General features: G+C 46.6%; 1 protein-coding gene across 1 annotated transcript; it reads right to left on the reverse strand.

The window, feature by feature from the left end:
- Positions 1-6,763: 6,763 nt before the first annotated feature.
- LOC127046605 (olfactory receptor 52R1-like) lies at positions 6,764-7,735 on the reverse strand. Its single transcript, XM_050943855.1, has one exon. It carries the CDS (start codon positions 7,733-7,735, stop codon positions 6,764-6,766), a length of 972 nt encoding a protein of 323 aa, XP_050799812.1.
- Between the last annotated feature and the right edge of the window lie 14,992 nt (positions 7,736-22,727).

Consider the following 22,727-nt stretch of genomic DNA (forward strand, 5'->3'; position numbering starts at 1 on the left):
CACTCCTTTTTTAATATGAACCACATATAGGGAGCACAGGTAAGTGGGCTGAACGGAACTGTGTTTGTGGCCAAGGTTGTTGGGGTGCAGGGATCGCTGGAGGTGAAGTCTGCGCTGCCAGGTACTGAGCACCAGGGTGTGTGCTGCAGTGATTGTTAGGGTGCAGGGATCGCTGGAGGTGAAGTCTGCGCTGCCAGGTACTGAGCACCAGGGTGTGTGCTTCAGTGATTGTTAGGGTGCAGGAATCGCTAGAGGCGAAGGCTGCACTGCCAGGTACTCAGCACCCCGAGTGTGTGCTGCAGTAAACTGAGAACAAGGGTGTGCTCAGTCAGTGTCCCCTGAAGCGTCGCGTAAGTGGGTTTCAGAGAGCTGGGATACAATGTCTTATGAATTGCCCCAGAAAGCATCAACAATACCTTCCATGGGGCGGGGGAGGTATCCGTTGGCGTGCCCCAGGGTGCACCAATGACACCCTCTACAGAAGGCAGAGGCATTGACTGGCCCTGGGGAACGTCAGTCATGCCCTCCACGGGAGGGAAACTCATTGATTTTATAAAAGGTAAACATGGGAAGATTGAAAAGATAATGGCAAAAGAAGGCTGGAATGAGGGTACGAGTACGATAGATAGTGTGTTGTGGCGGTCTGGACTCTGGTCAGGCAAGAGAAAGCTTAGGGAAAGACATCGTCATGTGCTGCAAGATGAAAGGAATGACAAGACTTGGAAACACTCCGACAGGCTCTTACATCAGAACTGAATCAAAAGGCAGATTGCAACCGTGAGCTGAGCGAGCTTGAAGCAGAAAACAGGACTCTAAAAGCAAAACTTAAAAAAACAAAACAAACAAAAGAACCCACCTTTTCTGCATGTCGTATTGTTGCTAGCATACAACAAAAGGGTCATTTGACTAACCCTGAGTCAAGCGGTGATTCTGATAAAAACCAAAATGAAATTAATTGGAAACACCTTGAGAAACCAATTCAAAATTGGAACCTGGCACGCTTGGGGGAAGATCAAGTTAATTGGCCCCCTCCGCCTCCTCCTGCCCCCCTTTCAACCCAAAATTAAGTGGCAGTGCTCCCTTGGCCTCACCTGGTGGTCAGGGACAGGTGAAATGGAGCGGATAATAATACCTAAAAGTACACTCCTCTCAGCACAGAGGAAATGAGAGCTTTACTAAAAGATCTCCCTGATCTAAAGCCCAAAGACCCAAATTTGATATTCTGGAAAAGAATAAGCCAGATGGTTACCACCTATACGTTACATCCCAGGGATCTTTATACCTTAACAAAAGCTAAATGCTCCAATCTATCATGGGCCAACATCCCTACAGAAGGGCAGCAAAACGGCGTTTGGACCTCTGTTAAATTTGAATCTGACAATGATACGACTTGTGCCTGCACTCAGTTTAAGGAAGCTGTCCAAGAAGCCTTGGAGAACAGAGCCACTAATTGGGAACTGATCATGGGCTGCGTACAAAGCAAGGATGAGCTGGCCTCTCAATACTGGGAAAGAAAGTGGGAGTTGTATTCCAGCCATGCAGGCATTGTAGACCCCACCCCCCAAAAAAACTGACCAGGCATATTTAAAGATGTTAAAGGAAGGTTTTAACTCCCACCTGCAAACAGCCCTTATTTGGGAGTGAACCCAGGCTCTGATTATGAATCCATATTTATGTAGCCCTCTGAATGCAAAGTCAGACAGGCCAAAGAGATAACGAGCAAAGCTGCTTGTGTTGCTGTGGTAACAGCAAAAGATAACGTAGGCGGCTATAATTGTGGGTGTCTCAGGTGTAGTAAAGGAGGCCCTGAGTCGAAACCTTGGTATCAAAGGCCCGGTATGAGGCCTAAGGCCTGAACTAAAGTAATGGCCAAGACTTTGCTCACATAAAGCAAAGTTAATTGTGAACCAGAGGCAGGCCCTGCTCACAGAAGCTGGCAAAGATAGGGCTGATGCTGCAAACAGACATATCTATCAGGTACTGGGCACCAGAGATCAGAACATTTGTATACTCGTACACTCCACACGGATAACAAGGAACAGGGTGACCCATCCCAATGACAGGGCCAAAGGGTAATATGATGGATAGAGTTGTTTTGTTTGAACCAAAATGTACGAGGTGAGAGGCGGCATCTTGCTACGTAGAGCGGTTGCATCCCAATACATCGGGATTGATTTGTACCTGTGTGTAAGAATTCACCCCGGGGTGGTGTCTTTGTCTGGTCTAGGGGCAATGGAAAGTCCTGCCATTGACTGAGCCGGTCCATTGCCAGGGAGCACAGATGTACTAGCTAGCAGCACCTTAGCAGTACCTTGGATTTCTGATTCGGGGAGCTGGAGTCTGTGTTTCTCTTCAAAAATAAACCTGGCCGGGTGCCTTCGTACCTTACAAGAGCCTGTGGTCATTGGGGGTTCTCTCAGGGTCTGTTGGGTCAGTTCTCTGCGCAGAGCTGGGACAGCACACAGAGGGAGCACACGCATGCAGCTGACTGATCTCAACATTGAATAGAGCAGAGCACCACACCGGTAGCATCTGGCAACATACTCAAAAAACTGCAGGCGCAAAACCCTAAAGCCAGGTCAGGACAGAATCATGACCAGTTGAATCCCTGCAATACTTCACTGACTTTTCAACCTGGTCCTGGTCCTGTCCCCACTGCCCCACACCATCTCCCAATGTTTTGTGTGAGGAAAGACCAGACACTGGGCAGCCGAGTGTCCAAGCCAAATAACCCTGGGTAACCAACAACAGCCCCAATCAGTGCCTCAACTGACTGACAACCGTTCCTCACACCTGAGTAAAGCGGAAATGGCCAGGCTCTTAAATCGCATAACCCGTTATGTCCCAGTGCTCCCCCTTGCCTGTCAGTGCTGCTGATGCAGATATAAATCCCTTGAGGCCACACTTACAGGCATGGATAAGGGGCCGGCCATGCACAATTCTCCTGGACTGGTAAGCGTCTGTTTCCATTACTGACCTCCCCCTCCCCACTACTAAACAGTATATTACTATTTCAAGGGTAGGAGGCGCACAGCTCACAGCTTATAAAAGCTCCCCTGTTCTTGTAAAATCAAATCTATTCTTCTGGACTCAGTCTTTTTTTATGTAGCTCCAAATGCAGAGGGGATTATTCTGGGCATGGACGTCCTCTGCGACCTTGCAGCAATTCTTAACCTCGCTCAGAGTCCAGTTACTCATAAACTTATGTGTACTCATACCAACACGCTCCGCAATGATACATCCCTCTCTTCTGTTGCAACTGCCAAATCTGTGGCTCTTACTTGGGATACGTCTAACCCTTTTCAAGAATTATGTTCCAAATTCCCCTCTGTTTGGGCAGAAAATAAGCTGTCTTTCAGTTTGATGCCTGCTCATCTTTGCCCACCCATCCAGGTTACCAGTCAATTTCCTCCACTTACCAAGCAATCTCCCTCAAATCTGAGGCCTTGGATGCGGTAGGTGACATTATTCACTCTTTACTTCAGCAAAGCATACTGGTTCCTCGTAGAAGTGCACCTCTTAAGTCCTGGACCCTCCAGAGACCCCCTCTTGGGCGGACGTACGGGAGAAAAATTAGGTCATGGTATTGCCCATACAAATACCTCTGTGAAAGTGCAAGAAATTCCAACATGGGTTCATAAAACCAGAATTAAAATGCATAAATTAATTCATTTTGTTTATATTGTATCATTGTATGTAACAAATAAAATAATAATAATAATAAAAATTGAGGGGAGGGATAGCTCAGTGGTTTGAGCATTGGCCTGCTAAACCCAGGGTTGTGAGTTAAGTCCTTGAGGGGGCCATTTGGTGATTGGTCCTGCTTTGAGCAAGGGGGTGGACTAGATGATCTCCTGAGGCAAACCTAATAATCTTTCCTTGCCAACCCTAATAATCTATGATTCTATGAAATGTGACTCCCAACATTAATCCTCCTGTCAAACATACCTGATGCAGCTTCCTGGGATCTGCCCTTGGTATATGTTACACAAGATAGCTGTTTCAAATCTGGCCAGTATGTGCAACTCCCTTCAGAAGGCAGCAGTGAATGGGCAAAGAAACCAGACACTTGGCTTGCCCCCGGACTGGACCACCTGGGACCTATTGTGGTTACAGCTCACCTCCAAAAACATCCAGGCCTGGACATGCTACAAGTACTAAACAAGAAGCCTGGTACCTTAAGAATATACCTAATGTCTAAGGTGTATATATGAGCTGGTTCATGAATAGAAAGTGATAATACACCAGCGTCTATAAACCTGAGCAGATTTACCAAACACTTCAGACAAACTCACTGGCAAAGATAAACAGAAAACAGTTTTATTTATGACAAAAGTGATTATTGAAAGAAAAGAAAATATAGGCAAGCAGTCTAAACTCTCAACCCTATTATACTGGGCAACATCTAGATTAACCAGTTTTTCTCACCCCACTGGATATACACAGGTTTCTCCCTTGAAACCTGGGCCAGTTTCCTCTGTTGGAGTCTTCAGTCTTCAGAGTGTCATTGTTGCTTGCAGTGTAGGTGGGAGAAGGAGAAAGGCCAAGAATGTGGCCATTGTGTTCTCTTTTATAGCATTCATTATTTTCCTTGCTGTTGCCTCTGGGGAGCTAATATCTGGCCAATTCCCCAATTTACAGCATGTTTTACTGACAACCATACATCACAATCGTATAATTTCATATGCACTAATGATATAGATGTTTAGATAGAACAGTGACTTTTACTAGGTCACAACCTTTCACCTGATACCTTACATGGCATGCTTTATATGCAATATCACAATTGTATGTAAATGAAAAATATGGGGTTTACAGGGGAATCCCCGAGGTGTAGCGTGTCACAGAAGGCACATTCGAAGTGTCAGAGAGAAGGAGGTATCTGTGTTTGTGGTGGTGGGGGTGAGTTACAAAGGAAAGTGAGAGATGGACCAAAATGCATGAGGAGAGAGTTTCCAAGGGAGAGACAAACCACCTCCCTGAACCCAAACTGTCACTGCCTGGTTCAGGGAACATTTCCTCCAGGACAACCTGGCTGGATCAGTCCAGGAATCAGAGCACCGAGGGCAGAGGAAAATGGGCCACATTTGGGTGAAGAGAACATCTTGTGGACACCTCCCCTGAGGTTTGGGATCGCCCAGGCCTTCTCCATTTCCATGCATAGTCCCCTAGCATCCGAGCAGCAGCTCCAGGTTTTCTGTCACAGCCTTGCACAAGCTCCCACAGCTCGACACCCGCCCAATGGTAGTGTTTGGGCCCCCACAATGGCTCCATGTGATTTGGAGTCCAAGCACTGTCCAGGCCTTGCCTCTGGCTCTGGGCTTCTAGGCCCACTTTTGGGATGCAGCTTCCATTCTAGCGCCTCTCTCTGGGAACTGAGATCTGCACACCAAGGCCCTGAGACTAGGCTGCTCCCCAAGACTCTCCAATTGCTTCCGCACCCCCTGCCCAAAGCTCCCCCTTGGGCGCACTCTGTTTCCAGTTTCTCTGTTTCAGGGCACAGGATCGTTAAAGCAAACAGACCCAGGCCTTCCAAAGAGGGCTGCTAAAACAATTCCACAAGAGATACCCCGATCCAGTTAAACAGAATACAACACCTACATGCCATTCCCTGCCTCTGTCTCTTCACCACCCTGGAGCATTCTTTGAGATTTAGTCAGACCCATTCTGGGGTTCCCAGGGGTCACCTCCTGGAACTCCTGGCTCCTCCTCCAGCTGGAGTCTGTCTCTGTGCTGCAGCCAGAGCCCTGCAACCAGAGTCCCCTCCTCTGCCCTTGTCCTTCTCTCCTACCCCAGCTTCTTCTGGTTCATCCAATCTCTCTGTTTATAAAGGGCTGGACCAAACTCTCCCCTCTCTGTTCACTCTTCAGGGGAGGTGCCATTCCTTCCGCGTCCACCCCCTGCAGAGACATTGGAGAAAACTGGCTTTTATCTAGAATACAGTTACTTCTTTCTTCTGTCTGGGCGATATCTCATTAAGTGCTGATAGTCTTTGATGACCAGCCGATTTATAGACAGATGCCTCCATCTCAGCATCCTGCCCCTTTGCATAAGCTACGTGAGTGAAGAGCACAGGAAAAGCCCAAAGACATAAGGATACAGAGAGTTAACTCAATCAGACATGAGCTAACATAGTTTCCACCCATCTGGGTTTTACCCAGACAGTCAGGGTTTTGGCTTCTGCTTCTGGGTGCCACTTAGGGTTGTCAGCTACCCAGTTTTGAACCAGAAAGTATGGTCAAAAAGGGGATCTGATGGTGTCCAGTTACTGCAGTGTGGGGGAGGCTTTGGATTATTAATTCATGTCACCCCTGATCATCCTGAGCTGCAGAAGCGCATGTCTCAGACCCAGAGCAGAGGGAGCACAGTCTGGGCAGGGAGGGAGGTGGAGACAATCTAGAGAGTGATGAGGGAGGGGAAGAGAGGAGAAAACGACGGGGTGAGTCCCTCGGCCTTGATGGACTAGGCTACTCAGATGGAGGGGAATTGGGGAAGGAGATGGGGCAGAGGGGAGGCCTTGGTGGAAGAAACAGGGTAGGAAGCAAAGTCTCAATATTTCATTTACTAGCACTTGTAAAGTGGAAACCATATGAGCTGTACAAGACAAATTCCCCAGTTTATCATGCTGACAAAGCACAGTACGGTCAGGAAAGGATTTAATGTCTCTTTGACTGTCCAGTAACTGATTCAGAAAGAGGGTCTGGCACCATGTCACCAGCCAGTGGACCTCAGTCTGAGAGTCAAAGCACAAGGAGAAAAATCATTAGGTCCCTGTATGAGTAAAGAGTTGGAGCAGCCTGTTCCAGATCTGTTTGGTCCTCACCCCATAGATGATGGGATTTAGCATGGGGGGCACCAGGAGGTACACATTGGCAATGAGAATGTGGAAATGCAGGGCCAAATTGTGCCCAAACCGGTGCATGAGGAAGGAGAAGAGAGATGGAATGTAAAAGATTAAGATGACACAGAGGTGGGAGCTGCAGGTCCCAAAAGTCTTCAGCCAGGAATCCTTTGTGGGGAGGCTGAAGATGGCCCTGAGGATCTGGATATAGGACACAGCGATAAAAAATACATCCAGACCGGTCACCAAAAATGCCACAAAGAGGCCGTAGTAACTACTAATGCGGATGTTTGTGCAGGCCAGCTTCACCACGGCTATGTGCTCACAGTAGGTGTGGGGGATGATGTTGGTTCTGCAATATGGCCACTGCCTCACCAGGAAGGGATAGGGCAGTACGAGCATGCTACCGCGCAACACCACAGCCAGGCTGATCTTGGCCACCTTGGGGTTTGTCAGGATAATGGAATGTCTCAGGGGATCACAGATGGCCACGTAGCGATCCCAAGCCATGGCCACGAAAATCCCAGACTCCATCACTGAGAAGCAGTGAATGAAGTACATCTGGGTGAGGCAGGCACTGAAATTGATCTCCCTAGAATTGAACCAGAAGATGCTCAGCATTTTGGGTAGAGTGGAAGTGGACAGGACCAGGTCGGTGATGGCCAGCATGCAGAGGAAATAGTACATGGGCTCATGGAGGCTCGTCTCCCTCTTCACAATGAACAGGATGATGAAGTTCCCCAAGATGGCTATGGCATACATGGTGCAGAAGGGGATGGAGATCCAGACTTGGGCCATCTGCAGGTCAGGAATGCCCAGCAGGATGAAGGTGGAGGGGTTGATGAAGTTGGTTGTGTTGGAATCTGACATGTAGCAGGGGAGAAATTCCTGCATGTACTGTATGTCCTCTTGACTTTCTTTATGTGCCCAGGGTCTAGGATGATGGTCGCAGGACAAATGCCTGGATGGATACATAATGTTAATATGATACACTACATGCACCACATCTACAGTAGAACCTTGGAGTTACAAACTGACCCATCATTCACAAATCTCATTGAAGCCATTATGCAATCAAAGGGCAGCAGAGCCAAAACAAAAACAAGAAAAAAAGGCAAATACAGGACACTTCTGTATTAAATGTAAATAATTAAAATATGAAAGGAACATTTAAAAAAATGTTTGAGAAGGTTAGGAAGTAATGGAAAAGCTGGTATTGGAGTAGTTAAAAAAATAGTCTAGGAATATAATTCATTGAAGTTAGAAACATGGTTTATGGAAACAGGTCTTGTCAAATACAGCTGATTTCATCCTTTTACGAGATTTCATGTTTGGCTGATCAAGGGAACAGCACAGATGCAATAACATTTGATTTCTCTGAGACATTTGATTTAGTAGGGGAAACTATTCAGATTAAAATATGAACACTTCAATGTCAGCAGTGCACACGTAAAAGGAACTAAAAGCTGGCTAATTGAGAGATCTCAGAAAGCAGTTGTCAATAGGCTATTGTCAGTGAATAGGGTTGTTTTTAGTGGGGTTCTGCAGAGATAAATTCTAGGCCTAATGCTATTCAAAGTTTTCATCAATGACGTGGAAGGAAATGGAAAATCACTGCAGATAAAATCTGCAGATGATCCAAAGACTGACAGAGTGTTTACAATGAGAAGGCCAGGGCAGGCATACTGATTGATGTGGAGTGTTTGGTCGGCTGGGCCCATGAGGAAAAAAATGTTTTAATACACTCAAATGCAAAGTTATCCTCTTGGAACAGAGAATGCAGGCCTGATCGACAGACTAGGGCACTGTATTATGGAGTACAGGGAACCTGAAAAGGATTCAGGAATCATTGTAGACACCCAGCTCATCGTGAGCTCCCATCGCGATGCTGTGGCCAAAAGGGCTGATGCGATCCTTGGATGCATGCAGAGGGTGGGGTGAGTTGGAAAGCAGGGGAAGGACTTTACCTCTGCATGTGGCATTGGTTAAAATGACTGCATCCAATTCTGGGGTCCACATTTCAAAAAGAAGGTTGAAAACTTGGAGAGGATTGAGAAAAGAGTCACAGAAATGATTGGAGACTGGAGAAAATGTCTCACAGAGTGGGAGTTATTTAAAGAGCTTCATCCACTTATGAAAAATATGATCAAACGGAGACTTTCATGGGGACTAATTGGCTTTGTAATCTAGAGAAGAAAGGCAGAGCAAGGTCCAATGGCTGGAAGCTGAAACCAGGCAAATTCCAGCTGGAAAAAAAGGCCAAATGTTTAGCACTGATGGTGATTAACCTTTGGAACAAACTGCGATAGGAAGTGGTGGATTCTACAGTTCCCCATGTCTGCAGACCCAGAGTGGATGCTTTCCTGGAAGATCTGCTTGAGGGCTCGTCTACACTTAAAACACTACAGTGGCACTGTGTCATAAACAGATAGCTAAGAGTTAACGTCTCTTTCACCTGGAAAGAAGTAATCTGAAACAACTGACCAGAGGACCAATCAGGAAACCAGACTTTTTCAGGTCTGGGTGGAGGGAAGGTTGTGTGTGAGTCCTTTGTTTTTGGGTCTTTCTCTGTCTCTCTCTCGGCTATGAGAGGATTTCTGTTTCCTGCTTTCTAATCTTCTGTTTCCAAGTTGTAAGTACAAATATAGTAAGGCAGTAAGGTTTCTATTGTTTTCTTTTGTATTTACCTGGGTATAGTTGCTGGAGTGTTTTGAATTGTATTCTTTTTGAATTAGGCTGTTTATTCATATTTCTTTTAAGCCATTGACCCTGTATTTGTCACCTTGATACAGAGACCATTTTTATGTATTTTTCTTTCTTTTTACATAAAGCTTTCTTTTTAAGACCTGTTGGAGTTTTTCTTTAGTGGGGAACTCCAGGGAATTGAGTCTGTGCTCACCAGGGAATTGGTGGGAGGAAGAAGTCAGGGGGAAATCTGTGTGTGTTAGATTTACTAGCCTGACTTTGCAGTCCCTCTGGGTGAGGTGGGAGAGAGAGATTAGCTCTCGGTACTTCTGTTTTCCAAGGCTGGAAACGGGGAGGGTGGAATCCCTCTGTTTAGATTCACGGAGCTTGCTTCTGTGTGTCTCTCCAGGAACACCTGGAGGGGGGAAGGGAAAAGGTTTATTTCCCTTTGTTGTGAGACTCAAGGGATTTGGGTCTTCGGGTCCCCAGGGAAGATTTTTGGGGGGACCAGAGTGCCCCAAAACACTCTAATTTTTTGGGTGGTGGCAGCTTTACCAGGTCCAAGCTGGTAACTAAGCTTGGAGATTTTCATGCTAACCCCCATATTTTGGATGCTAAGGTCCAAATCTGGGACTAGGTTTATGATACACTGCCATAGCACTTCTGTGTAAACAGAACCCCCTACGGTTCCTCACATCTCCTTGTCAATTGCTGGAAATGGGCCATTTTCATTACCACTACAAACAGTTCTTTTTCTCTCCTGCTGATAATAGCTCACCTTAACTGATCACTCTCCTTATAGTGTGTATGGTAACACCCATTGGTTCATGTTCCCTGTGTGTATATATATATATATATATATATATATATCTTCCTTCTGTATTTTCCACTACATGCATCCGATGAAATTGGTTTTAGCTCACGAAAGCTTATGCTCAAATTAATTTGTTCGTCTCTAAGGTGCCACAAGTACTCCTGTTCTTCCTGCGGATACAGACTAACATGGCTGCTACTCTGAAAAAAGTACTTGTAGTGACGGCCAGGGTTTTCCCATCAGCCTAGTTCATCCACCTCTTGAGGGGTGGTAGCTAGGTCGATGGAAGTATTTCTCCGTTGACCTCATGCTAACGCAGGTTTAGGTTGATACAGATACATCTCTGACGGATTTTTTTCTGTTGCACAAAAAGGTAATGCAATTTTCTTTTGCACTAGCAGAGGCAGAGCTTGCAAGTCACAGGAGGTGATAGTACTGCTCTACTCGGTGTTGGTTAGGCCTGAGCTGGAGTACGATGTTCATTTCTATTCACCGACGTATAGGAAGCTTGTAGAGAAACTGGAAAGGATCCAGAGGTGAGTGACAAGGTTGATCAAGGGGATGGAATGCAAGCCATAAGGGCAAACACTGAAGGAACTGGGTATGCTTAGCATGGAAAAGAGGAGTCTTATGGGAACATGACAGTGGTCTTCAGATACTTGAGATGCTGCCATAAAAAAGATGAAGAAAAAATGTTCTTTTTGGTCACAGAGGGCAGGACAACAGGCAATAGCTTGCAGCAACAGCAGAGCAGATTTAGAAAAAATCTCAGGAAAAACTTCCTAACTGTAAGAACAGGAGGAATATGGAACACATAACTAGGGAGGTTGTGGAAGCGCCTTCACTGCAAGGTGTCCAAAGGAGGCTGGATAACCAGCTGTGTTGGATGGCTTACAAACGACAAATCCTGCATCTCAGCAGGGGACTAGGTTAGATTACGTTGTGCTTTTATGGTTCTGTGATTTAACATTCTCATGTAGACCAGTTCTTAGTCAAACATAAATCTGGGCTTATACAGGGGTAACGGTGAAATTTAATGGTCTGTGTTATACAGGAGGTCAGACTGGATGATCTAAATGTCCCTTCTGGCCTTAAACTCTATGACTCTATCAATAAAAAAGTAGATCAAACATTTATATTTACTCTGTCTCATAACACATGAACAAGGGAACGTTAAGTTACATTGACAGTCTGCACATATAATATTGACAAAATATTTTTTTTCCATAATATATATTTGGCCTGTGGAACTCCTTGCCACAGGCATTATTGGAGCAACGAGCTTAGCTGAATGGGATTTACAAATGGATTGGCCATTGTAAGTTGTGCTAGTGGCATCCATCTTAGTTAAGGTCGTCTCACACCTTCAATTATAAGACCTCATTTTCAGTGTGCCAAACTTTAACCATTTGGACTGAAATTTCTCTAATGAAGCTGGGGAAGAAGAGGTCTTGGCAGTGAGGAATAGTACCTACATGCCTTACAGCAGATACAATTCAGGGAACAGCCCCCCCAAATTAGCAGTAAGAGCCCTATGATGGAAGAGGAGGAGGTGAGAGTCTGTGCATTAACTCACAGCTGGCTCCAAGGGGAGTTTTGCCTAAACTGGCCTGAGTAACGTACGAGCCAGGACCTCAGAATTTGATTTTGTATTGTCTATCTACTGACATCTTTCATCATGAAGGATCCCCTGTGCCACTGAAATGCAACACATTGGGGCTGGAGGCCATCAGCCACGGGGACCCAGACAAGAGGGACATTTTGACCAATGATTCTGGAGCCAACTTGTCACCTGTGGCAATAGCCCTGGGATATTTAAAGCTGCGGAGAGTGGAAAGTTCTGCAGACTTACTCTCTATCAAATCAGTCCCACGCTGCACTGGGTTTGTTGACCAGGTGAGCTCCTCAGCAGGAGATGGGTATCTGTGAATTGTGAGATGGAAGTGTCTTCCCTGGGAATCCCCTTCAGGTAGCCGTGTCCCACACCTCTCTCACTGCAGCATCTGCATCAATATCTAAGGCCGAGAGCAACACAGGTGTGTGCATCGTTTATAATACAGCTCTGTGAAATCCCAGAGGGGTTAGCTCAGCCTCGAGCAGAGATGTGGCATCTGAATGTAAACAGGCTGGATACAAGCTTGCCTGTGCTTCTGTGTTTTTTGTCCAGCTTTAGGAATAAACAGTAATTAAGAGACCTTCCCAAAGGGAGATGAGAACTCATGGGCTCTGTGCTGAGTCAGAGAGGAATTGGCTGCTCTGTGTATTTGTGTATATTTAAAATCATGGTTGATCACTAAGAAAACGAAGGATAATGCCTATGTCTCCATAGGTTAGATACACTGTATATGTCCAGAATGGCTAAGTAGATAATAGATAGACAGCTCTGGAGACAGATGTCTGAAGGGAGACAGGAACACTTTCTGCAAAGCGACGGGGCTGTTGCTAAGGGATCACAGATCAGTAATTCTCATCAGTAACTATCATCATACTGTGCAGCATCTTTCATTGAAGGATCCTGAAAACAACTAGCAAAGGAAAGTCACTACCAACATATCCCCATTGTACAGGTAATGAATCTGAGGCACTGGAGATGTGACTTGGTGAAGGTCACAGAGAGAGTGAGTGGCAAGATGACAGACAGAACCCAGGAGACCTGACTTCCCTGCCACAACCATGGCCTCTCTGTCACACCAAGAGCGAAATGGACTCACACTGTAGCAGACTTGCAGAGGGAGCCTGAGCCTTCACCATCCTCTCAAGGGGAATCTGAGCTTTGCAGGAGTAGCCAGAGTTTGTCAGCTCCCCACTCCTGGGAAGTGTGAACTCCAGGACTTCACTTTCACTCCCATTCAGAAACCTGGCATCACATCACAGTCACTGGGGTCACTTTGGGGGAACAGACTTATTAAAAGTAACACCAGCAGAATGTTCCTGTGGATAAAATCATGGAAGATTAGGGCTGGAAGAGAACTCAAGAGGTATCTAGTCCAATTTCCTGCTCAAAGCAGGACCAAGCACAACTAAATCATCCCAGCCAGGGCTTTGTCAAGCTGAGCCTTAAAAACCTCTAAGATGGAGTTTCCACCACCTTCCTAGGTAACCCATTCCAGTGCTTCACCACCCTCCTAGTGAAATAATGTTTCCTAATATCCAGTTTAGACCTCCCCCACTGCAACTTGAGATCATTGCTCCTTGTTCTGTCATCTGCTACCATGGATCCCCCCTTCAGGTAGTTGAAGGCTGCTATCAAATCCCCCTGCCCCTCTCACTCTTCTCTTTTGCAGACTAAATAAGTCCAACTCCCTCAGCCTCTTCTTATAAGTCATATGCCCCAGCCCCCTAATCATGTATATTGCCCTCTGCTGGACTCTCTCCAATTTGTACATCTCCTTTCTGTAGTGGGGGGACCAAAACTAGACACAATATCCCAGATGTGGCCTCACCAGTGCTGAATGGTGGCTGCCAACTAGACATCGGGACATTGACTACTATCCACTGAACCAGATGGTCTAGCCAGCTTTCTATCCACCTTATAGTCCATTCATCCAATCCATATTTCTTTAATTTGCCAGAAGACCCTATCAAAACTTTACTAAAGTCAAGAAAAATCACATCCACTGCTTTCCCCATATCCACAGAGTGTATTATCTCATCATAGAAGGCAATCGGGTTGGTCAGACATGATTTGCCCTTGGTGAATCCATGTTTACTTTTCCTGATCACCTTCCTCTCCTCCAAGTGCTTCTAAATGAATTCCTTGAGGAGCTGTTTTATGATTTTTCTGGGGACAGAGGTGAGACTGACTAGTCTGTAGTTCCCTGGATTCTCCTTCTTTTCTTTTTTAAAGATGGGCACTATATTTGCCTTTTTCCAGTTGTCCAAGACCTCCCCCAATCACCACAAGTTTTGAAAAATAATAGCCAATGGCTCTGCAGTGACATCAGCCAACTCCCTCAGTACCCTCAGATGCACTGTATCCGGCCCCATGGACTTGTGTATGTCCAGCTTTTCTAAACAGCCCTTCACCTGTTCTTTCACCACTGAGGGCTCCTCCCCATACTATGCTGCCAGCCCAGCAGTCTGAGAGCTGACCTTTTCTGTGTAGACTGAGGGATAGAGGGCAGCTAGGTGCCTGTCTCCCTTACCCTAAAGATGCTGAGGAATAAGGGGAGCCCTGTAGGCAGGATGGAGACTGGATTTGTGTTTGCATTGGATTTCTTCTCTTCCTCTCTGTTTGTTTCCTCCCAGTGTCTCCAAGGTGGAATTGAAATCTAATGTTTCAGGCTGAATCAGACTTTCCCGGACTGCCCCAGCTGGAGGGTGCATGGATCCCCATAGCGAACTGTTCTGCGGGCTCCCCTGGATAAACAGGGTTATCTGTATCTGCCAACAACAGTTTGACATTTGTCTGTAGCTAAAGGCAAATGGATGGGGAAGGCCCTGATTTGGCTGGATTATTGTGTTTATTATTTATGATTATTGTTTGTACTGGGGAAGCCTCCTGAGGCCCCTATATAGTTCAGTGCGCCTGTTGCTGGGTCCTTGGCAAACTCAGAAGAATGTCCTGGGCCTTCAAGAGCAGAGCACCTGTTTGGGGCAACTAGACTGGGGCCAGCAAGAATGGGCCATTGAATGGCAGCTGCCACTGAACACATAGCTGGGAGCGCAGGGCTTTCCGTTAGCTTTTGTAACTCTGATTTACTTCTAATCAAGCCTCCCTCGTTAGAGGCTAGACTGATTTTCCTTCTTATGAATTCCCAAGATCTCGCTCTAGTACCAGGGGTTACCAGAGGCCAGAGATAACAGGGCTTTGGTGAAGGAAGGAAGGAGCTATCCTGCATATGGAACAACTGAAAGCCCTGAAATTCTCGGGTAATGCAGCAGACTCCGGGAAGACATTCAGGCAAAGTTTTGAGATAAATCTATGCAAGCAGCTGGGTTTGATGAGAAAGGAGACCAGCAGAAATTTTCATTCTTCTTAAACATTGCAGGGCTTGTGGACATCTTACTATCATACAACTCAGGCTTTGTCTACACTAGCACTTTTCTTGGTAAAACTTTTGTCTGTCAGGAGTATGATAAAACACCCCCTGCCCAAGAAAAGGGCTGGTCTGGAGAGCGCTATGTCAGCAGGAGCCACAAGCTGGGAGTAGTTTAATTCTGCTGGCAGGAAAGCTCGGTCCAATGGGCATAGAGTGGCTACACGTGAGAGCAGAGCAGGTGCAACAGTACAGCTGTCCCACTGTAAGGTGTGTAGTGTAGACAGAGCCTCAGGCAGGCAGAGAGAGCCAGTTATTACCCTTTTGCAGAAAGGTGAAGAGCCTTGTGTAGCGCAACAGAGCAAAACATTCCAAGGGGAAAAGTTTCACTTTAGAAGAGAAAAGTAAGGAGAGTCCTTTCAAGAATTACTAAAGATGTGAGTGAGGGAACGGTGCCGCTCTTGTCGGGACCTTTCCAGGCTTATTCACAAACCTGGCAGAATTCACTAATGAAAGGATATGAGGACTTGATCCTTCTTGCTTACCCTTTATCTCACTCCTGCCTGACCTCGAGGGCTCCCTGTCCACTCTCCTGGGTGGCAGAGGGCGTGACCTACAATCTTGTTATAGTCACTTAGGACAGGGGCTAGGGTGTCCCCAGTTCAGGGTGCTCTCTTCCATCACAGCATATAGTTCAAGCAAATACAAGTTATTAAACAGCAACCAATTTAAAAAATAAGAAAAAAATGGGAAAGGTTAGAGGAAAACACGTCACCCCCACTCTGTGGGCACAGCGACACCACAGACAGCTGTCTCTGGAATGTCAGGGCAACGCACAGTCTCTCCCTCACACCTCCGCGGCCTTCTGCCCAGTCCCTGGCTGTGCTGCAGGGATGCCGCAAGTTGGAAATTTTTCTGGTGGTGGCCACATGCCCTCAGGCTCTGGGTGCAAGGACCCTTCTTCCCAGCGTCATCTCCCTCCCACCCCTGGTGGGTTAATGATTCCCCCTCCTAGTCTGGCCTCCCTACATTTGACCCTCTGCCCAGGGTCCCCCTCATTCTCCCCAGCTGCTCTCCACACCTGACTCCACAATGCTCCAGCCCCAGCAGTGCTGATACTTTACTCCCTGCTCCCTGGGGTGCTTCTCTGGCCCCTCTGGTTAGGGCACCCACACCTCTGCTTCCAACTCAGATCTCTGCAGGGCTGGTGCTTCCATTTAGACGACTTAGGCAGTCGCCTAGGGCACTAGGATTTGGGGGGGGGAGCATTTTGCCACCCTCGACAGCAATTCGGCGGCAGGGGGTCTCATAGACTCATAGACTCATAGACTCTAGGACTGGAAGGGACCTCGAGAGGTCATCGAGTCCAGTCCCCTGCCCTCATGGCAGGACCAAATACTGTCTAGACCATCCCTGATAGACATTTATCTAACCTACTCTTAAATATCTCCAGAGTTGGAGATTCCACAACCTCCCTAGGCAATCTATTCCAGTGTTTAACTACCCTGACAGTTAGGAACTTTTTCCTAATGTCCAACCTAAATCTCCCTTGCTGCAGTTTAAGCCCATTGCTTCTTGTTCTATCATTGGAGGCTAAGGTGAACAAGTTTTCTCCCTCCTCCTGATGACACCCTTTTAGATACCTGAAAACTGCTATCATGTCCCCTCTCAGTCTTCTCTTCTCCAAACTAAACAAACCCTATTCCTTCAGCCTTCCTTCATAGGTCATGTTCTCAAGACCTTTAATCATTCTTGTTGCTCTTCTCTGGACCCTCTCCAATTTCTCCACATCTTTCTTGAAATGTGGTGCCCAGAACTGGACACAATACTCCAGTTGAGGCCTAACCAGCGCAGAGTAAAGCGGAAGAATGACTTCTCGTGTCTTGTTTACAACACACCTGTTAATGCATCCTAGAATCACGTTTGCTTTTTTTGCAACAGTATCACACTGTTGACTCATATTAAGCTTGTGGTCCACTATGACCCCTAGATCTCTTTCTGCCATACTCCTTCCTAGACAGTCTCCTCCCATTCTGTATGTGTGAAACTGATTGTTCCTTCCTAGGTGGAGCACTTTGCATTTATCTTTATTGAACTTCATCCTGTTTACCTCAGACCATTTCTCCAACTTGTCCAGATCATTTTGAATTTTGACCCTGTCCTCCAAAGCAGTTGCAATCCCTCCCAGTTTGGTATCATCCGCAATCTTAATAAGCGTACTTTCTATACCAACATCTAAATCGTTGATGAAGATATTGAACAGAACCGGTCCCAAAACAGAACCCTGCGGAACCCCACTTGTTATACCTTTCCAGCAGGATTGGGAGCCATTAACAACTACTCTCTGAGTACGGTTATCCAGCCAGTTATGCACCCACCTTATAGTAGCCCCATCTAAATTGTACTTTCCTAGCTTATCTATAAGAATATCATGCGAGACTGTATCAAATGCCTTACTGAAGTCTAGATATATCACATCCACCGCTTCTCCCTTATCCACAAGGCTCGTTATCCTATCAAAGAATGTTATCAGATTAGTTTGACATGATTTGTTCTTTACAAATCCATGCTGGCTATTCCCTATCACCTTACCACCTTCCAAGTGTTTGCAGATGATTTCTTTGATTACCTGCTCCATTATCTTCCCTGGCACAGAAGTTAAACTAACTGGTCTGTAGTTTCCTGGGTTGTTTTTATTTCCCTTTTTATAGATGGGCACTATATTTGCCCCCTTCCAGTCTTCTGGAATCTCCCCCGTCTCCCATGATTTCCCAAAGATAATAGCTAGAGGCTCAGATACCTCTTCTATTAACTCCTTCAGTATTCTAGGATGCATTTCATCAGGCCCTGGTGACTTGCAGGCATCTAACTTTTCTAAGTGATTTTTTACTTGCTCTTTGCTTATTTTCTCTTCTAAACCTACCCTCTTCCCGTAAGCATTCACTATACTAGACATTCCTTCAGACTTCTCAGTGAAGACCGAAACAAAGAAGTCATTAAGCATCTCTGCCATTTCCAAGTCTCCCGTTACTGTTACCCCCTCCTCATTGAGCAGTGGGCCTACCCTGTCCTTAGTCTTCCTCTTGCTTCGAATGTATTGATAAAAAGTCTTCTTGTTTCCCTTTATTCCTATAGATAGTTTGAGTTCATTTTGTGCCTTTGCTTTTCTAATCTTGCCTCTGCATTCCTGTGTTATTTGCCTATATTCATCCTTCGTGATCTGCCCTAGTTTCCATTTTTTATATGACGCCTTTTTATTTTGTAGGTCACGCAAGATCTCAAGGGTAAGCCAAGGTGGTCTTTTGCCACATTTTCTATCTTTCCTAACCATTGGAATAACTTGCTTTTGGGCCCTTAATAGCGTCCCTTTGAAAAACTGCCAACTTTCCTCAGTTGTTTTTTCCCCTCAGTCTTAATTCCCATGGGACCTTGCCTATCAGTTCTCTGAGCTTACCAAAATCTGCCTTCCTGAAGTCCATTGTCTCTATTCTGCTGTACTCCCTTCTACCCTTCCTTAGAATTGCAAATTCTATGATTTCATGATCACTTTCACCCAAGCTTCCTTCTACTTTCAAATTCTCAACAAGTTCCTCCCTATTTGTTAAAATCAAGTCTAGAACAGCTTCCCCCCTAGTAGCTTTTTCAACTTTCTGAAATAAAAAGTTGTCTGCAATGCAGTCCAGGAACTTATTGGATAGTCTGTGCCCCGCGGTGTTATTGTCCCAACATATATCTGGATAGTTGAAGTCCCCCATCACCACCAAATCTTGGGCTTTGGATGATTTTGTTAGTTGTTTGAAAAAAGCCTCATCCACCTCTTCCGCCTGATTAGGTGGCCTGTAGTAGACTCCCAGCACGACATCACCTGTGTTTTTTACCCCTTTTAGCCTAACCCAGAGACTCTCCACCCTTCCGTCTCCTATGTCCATCTCCACCTCAGTCCAAGTGTGTACATTTTTAATATATAAGGCAACACCTCCTCCCTTTTTCCCCTGTCTATCCTTCCTGAGCAAACTATACCCATCCACACCAACATTCCAGTCGTGTGTATTATCCCACCAAGTTTCAGTAATGCCAATAATGTCATAGTTGTATTTGTTTATTAGCACTTCCAGTTCTTCCTGCTTATTACCCATACTTCTTGCATTTGTATAAAGGCATCTAAGATACTGGTTTGATTTTGCCTCCCAGCTTTGCCCTGACCCTCCTTCCTCTCTGCCATTATAGCCCATGCTCCCTTCTGCTTCCAACCCATCTCCCAGGTCTTGTTCCCCACTTTCCTGTGGGCTTTGCTCACCTGTCCCCGTCGAACCTAGTTTAAAGCCCTCCTTACCAGGTTAGCCAGTCTGTGCGCGAATAAGGCCTTCCCTCTCTTCGAAAGGTGAACGCCATCTGTTCCTAGCAGTCCTTCCTCAAGTAGCATCCCGTGGTCGAGGAAGCCAAAGCCCTCCTGGCGACACCATCTTCGCAGCCAGGCATTCACCTCCACAATGCATCTGTCTCTGCCCGGACCCCTACCTTCAACAGGAAGAATCGAAGAGAATACCACCTGCGCTCCAAACTCCTTAACCCGTACTCCCAGAGCCCTGTAGTCACTCTTGATCTGCTCAGCATCACACCTCGCAGTATCATTTGTGCCCACATGGATGAGTAGCATGGGATAGTAGTCAGAAGGCCGGATAATCCTCGACAAAGCCTCTGTAACGTCTCGGATACGGGCCCCTGGCAGGCAGCATACCTCCCGGGATGAACGGTCAGGGCGACAGATGGGTGTCTCCGTCCCCCTCAGCAGAGAGTCTCCAACCACCACTACCCTACGTTTCTTATCAGTGGTGGCAGCAGACCTCCCAGCCTTAGGGGTACGAGGCTTCACCCCCTTAACTGTTAGTGGTGATTTCTTCTCTCCTGTATCTTTTACCACAACAGGAGGGTTCGCAGCAGTGGTGGAGCACTGCCCGCTGCTAGAAGTAACCAGCTGGCTGTGTCCACCCTGAGCCTCCTCCTCCACTGGTGTGTCAGGTACACCCTGAGGCATCTCCTCTTCCACTGCAGAGTCAGTAGTCCCGTCAACTGGGACAGCACCATCAGCTGTCTCCACATGGATACTGTCCAGGAATTGCTCATGGACATAGATGTTCCTCAGCCAGGCCACCTCCTCCTGTAGCTCTCCCACCTGCTGCCTGAGAGATTCCACCAGTAGGCACCTTTCACATTGGATGCCACCCCCAGCCTGGATATCAGTAAGTGGAAATTGCAAATTACAGTCTTTGCAAGCCCACACCAGAATCTGGGTAAAAGCATCCATGCTTTGGTGCTCTGTCTGGCTACAGGCGCAGGTGGAGGAGACAGAAGCAGTGCTGGCACAGGTGTTACGGGTCCTCCTCACCATTTTAAGCCTCCCTCTGTCAAAGTCTCAAATTCCTGTCTACAGCTCTCTGTCCGCTCCTCTTTGCTGTGAACAGAAAGGTTTTCGATGTGGCTCAGGTTATGGGTTCAAGGGACCAACGGGTCACAGATGAGACCGACAAGGGACCCCCCCTCCCTTCCTACTCCCCTTCCAAACTCCCTTGCAAAACTCCCTGTTAGCATGTTCCGGGGCTTCCATGTTCCGGGGCTTCGGCGGTAATTCTGCGGCGGATCCTTCACTCACTCCGGGATCTGCCACCAAAGTGCCCCTAAGACCAGGAGCCGCAGAAGGACCCCCGCCTATGGTGTCAAAAACCCTAGCGCCGCTCCTGGATCTCTCGACAGTTTCTCTGGCTGCTGTGGCTGCTCCCAGCATGGGCCTGCTCCTGGGATGCTTCTGTGACCGTGCCAGCTCTGCCTGGCATGGCGGCTCCCCAGCTCTCCTTAGCATGGCCCCGCTCTGGCCCTGGCATCCCCAGCTCACACGGAGGATGGGACCACCCTGACCTCCCCCTTGGCCTTCCTGTGCTGTCAGTCAGGCTGACTGGGAGCGCTGGCCTCTCCCCATTGCCCCTGGGGCCTGTCACTCTCAGGGACCTGGTTTCCCATCGACCATTCATTTAGGTACTGAGAAAGGGCCAATCAAAAATGCTCAAGAAGTTTTAGTGAAGGGCCAACAGTCCCCTGACATTCTCCCTTGCTAATATTCTGCCACAGCCGTTATATTACAACCAGCACATCTAGGTCCCATGTTAACAAGATTAACCAGCATCACGTTATATAAAAAAGCCATTAACAATCAATAATTGAACACTTAAGAACCCATGTCCACTTCTTTCTACTATACATCACAGTATTCATTACAACACCACTTAGAACAAATAACATAATCATCTCTAGGTTTACCAGGCAGTATACCCCTGGTAGTTCTCTGGGACCTTCTTAAAACTGGTGGTTTCTTGCCCAATTTTTCTATTCCCCTGTCCCTGGGTAACACCAGGACCATTTGAGGGATCTGTCCATTTTCAACAGGGTTTGGGTTTGCCCCATTGGTTTGTTTCCTTGGGACACGCTGCTCTATCCCTTCTATTAGCCCTGATCAGACTAATAGTCCAATATTTAACTGGTCCCTATGTACAACTCTCCCAGGTCCAGTAGGGATAGTGTAAACCAGCAGTTTAGGATTGTTGTGGGTGACCACAGTGCGAGGATTTGACTCACACTTGTCCTGTTTTTTTTCTTATGTCTCTGGCATCTATGGTTGTGAAATAGGTACATGGTTACCAGGTTTGATGAGAGCACCACTGGACTTTTCATTTTCCTACTTTGGGCTGCAACTTTAGTTCTAGTGAGAGCAACTTTGCTGGCTGTTTTGGCCTGTCATGGACACCTTAGAGCCATTCATTGAAATTGGTCCCCTCATCTTTAGAAAAAAAAGACTTCATGTTGCTTCTCTGGCAGCACTCTTAAGTTAGCCATTTGAACAAGAGCCAGCCCTTGGAGCACCGTTTGAACTGGAACTGGCAGTCTCATGCCATCCAGAATCATATCAATAATCCACATCTGCGTTTGCATGCAAGCCAGGGACAAGAGAACATTGATCTGTAGGACACCAACAGCCTGCAAGAGGTGGAGGTGATCCTTCTCTTAGGATTGTTCCCATTCCCCTAGAACCTGTGCCACCCCATTCTGTATGGAAATTAGCTGATCTAAGGATACCTTCAGGAGCACTGCTAAATCCTTTAGGTGTTGACCCATAGCTTTCATTTTATTTTCAGCCACTTCCTTATTTATATATAAAGAACTCCTACCCCAACACCATCTGTTCCTAAAATATCCCTTTCCTTTCGATCCATATGGGGTCTGGGAATATCATGAAGATTTATCCAATTCCTCAAGCCCTTTAGTATGATTGAATAGCCTTTCCACAGTGGGATTCCATTACTGAAATATTTGATAAGGTAAGATCCACAATTACCTTCTTCAGTGTGTGGGTTGGATT

This window comes from Gopherus flavomarginatus, chromosome 1, assembly GCF_025201925.1.
Source record: "Gopherus flavomarginatus isolate rGopFla2 chromosome 1, rGopFla2.mat.asm, whole genome shotgun sequence".
NCBI lineage: Eukaryota > Metazoa > Chordata > Testudines > Testudinidae > Gopherus > Gopherus flavomarginatus.

Bases quoted from the DNA above. Each gene is read 5' to 3' on its own strand.
- LOC127046605 (XM_050943855.1), bottom strand. From the start codon at position 7,735: ATGCAGGAATTTCTCCCCTGCTACATGTCAGATTCCAACACAACCAAC.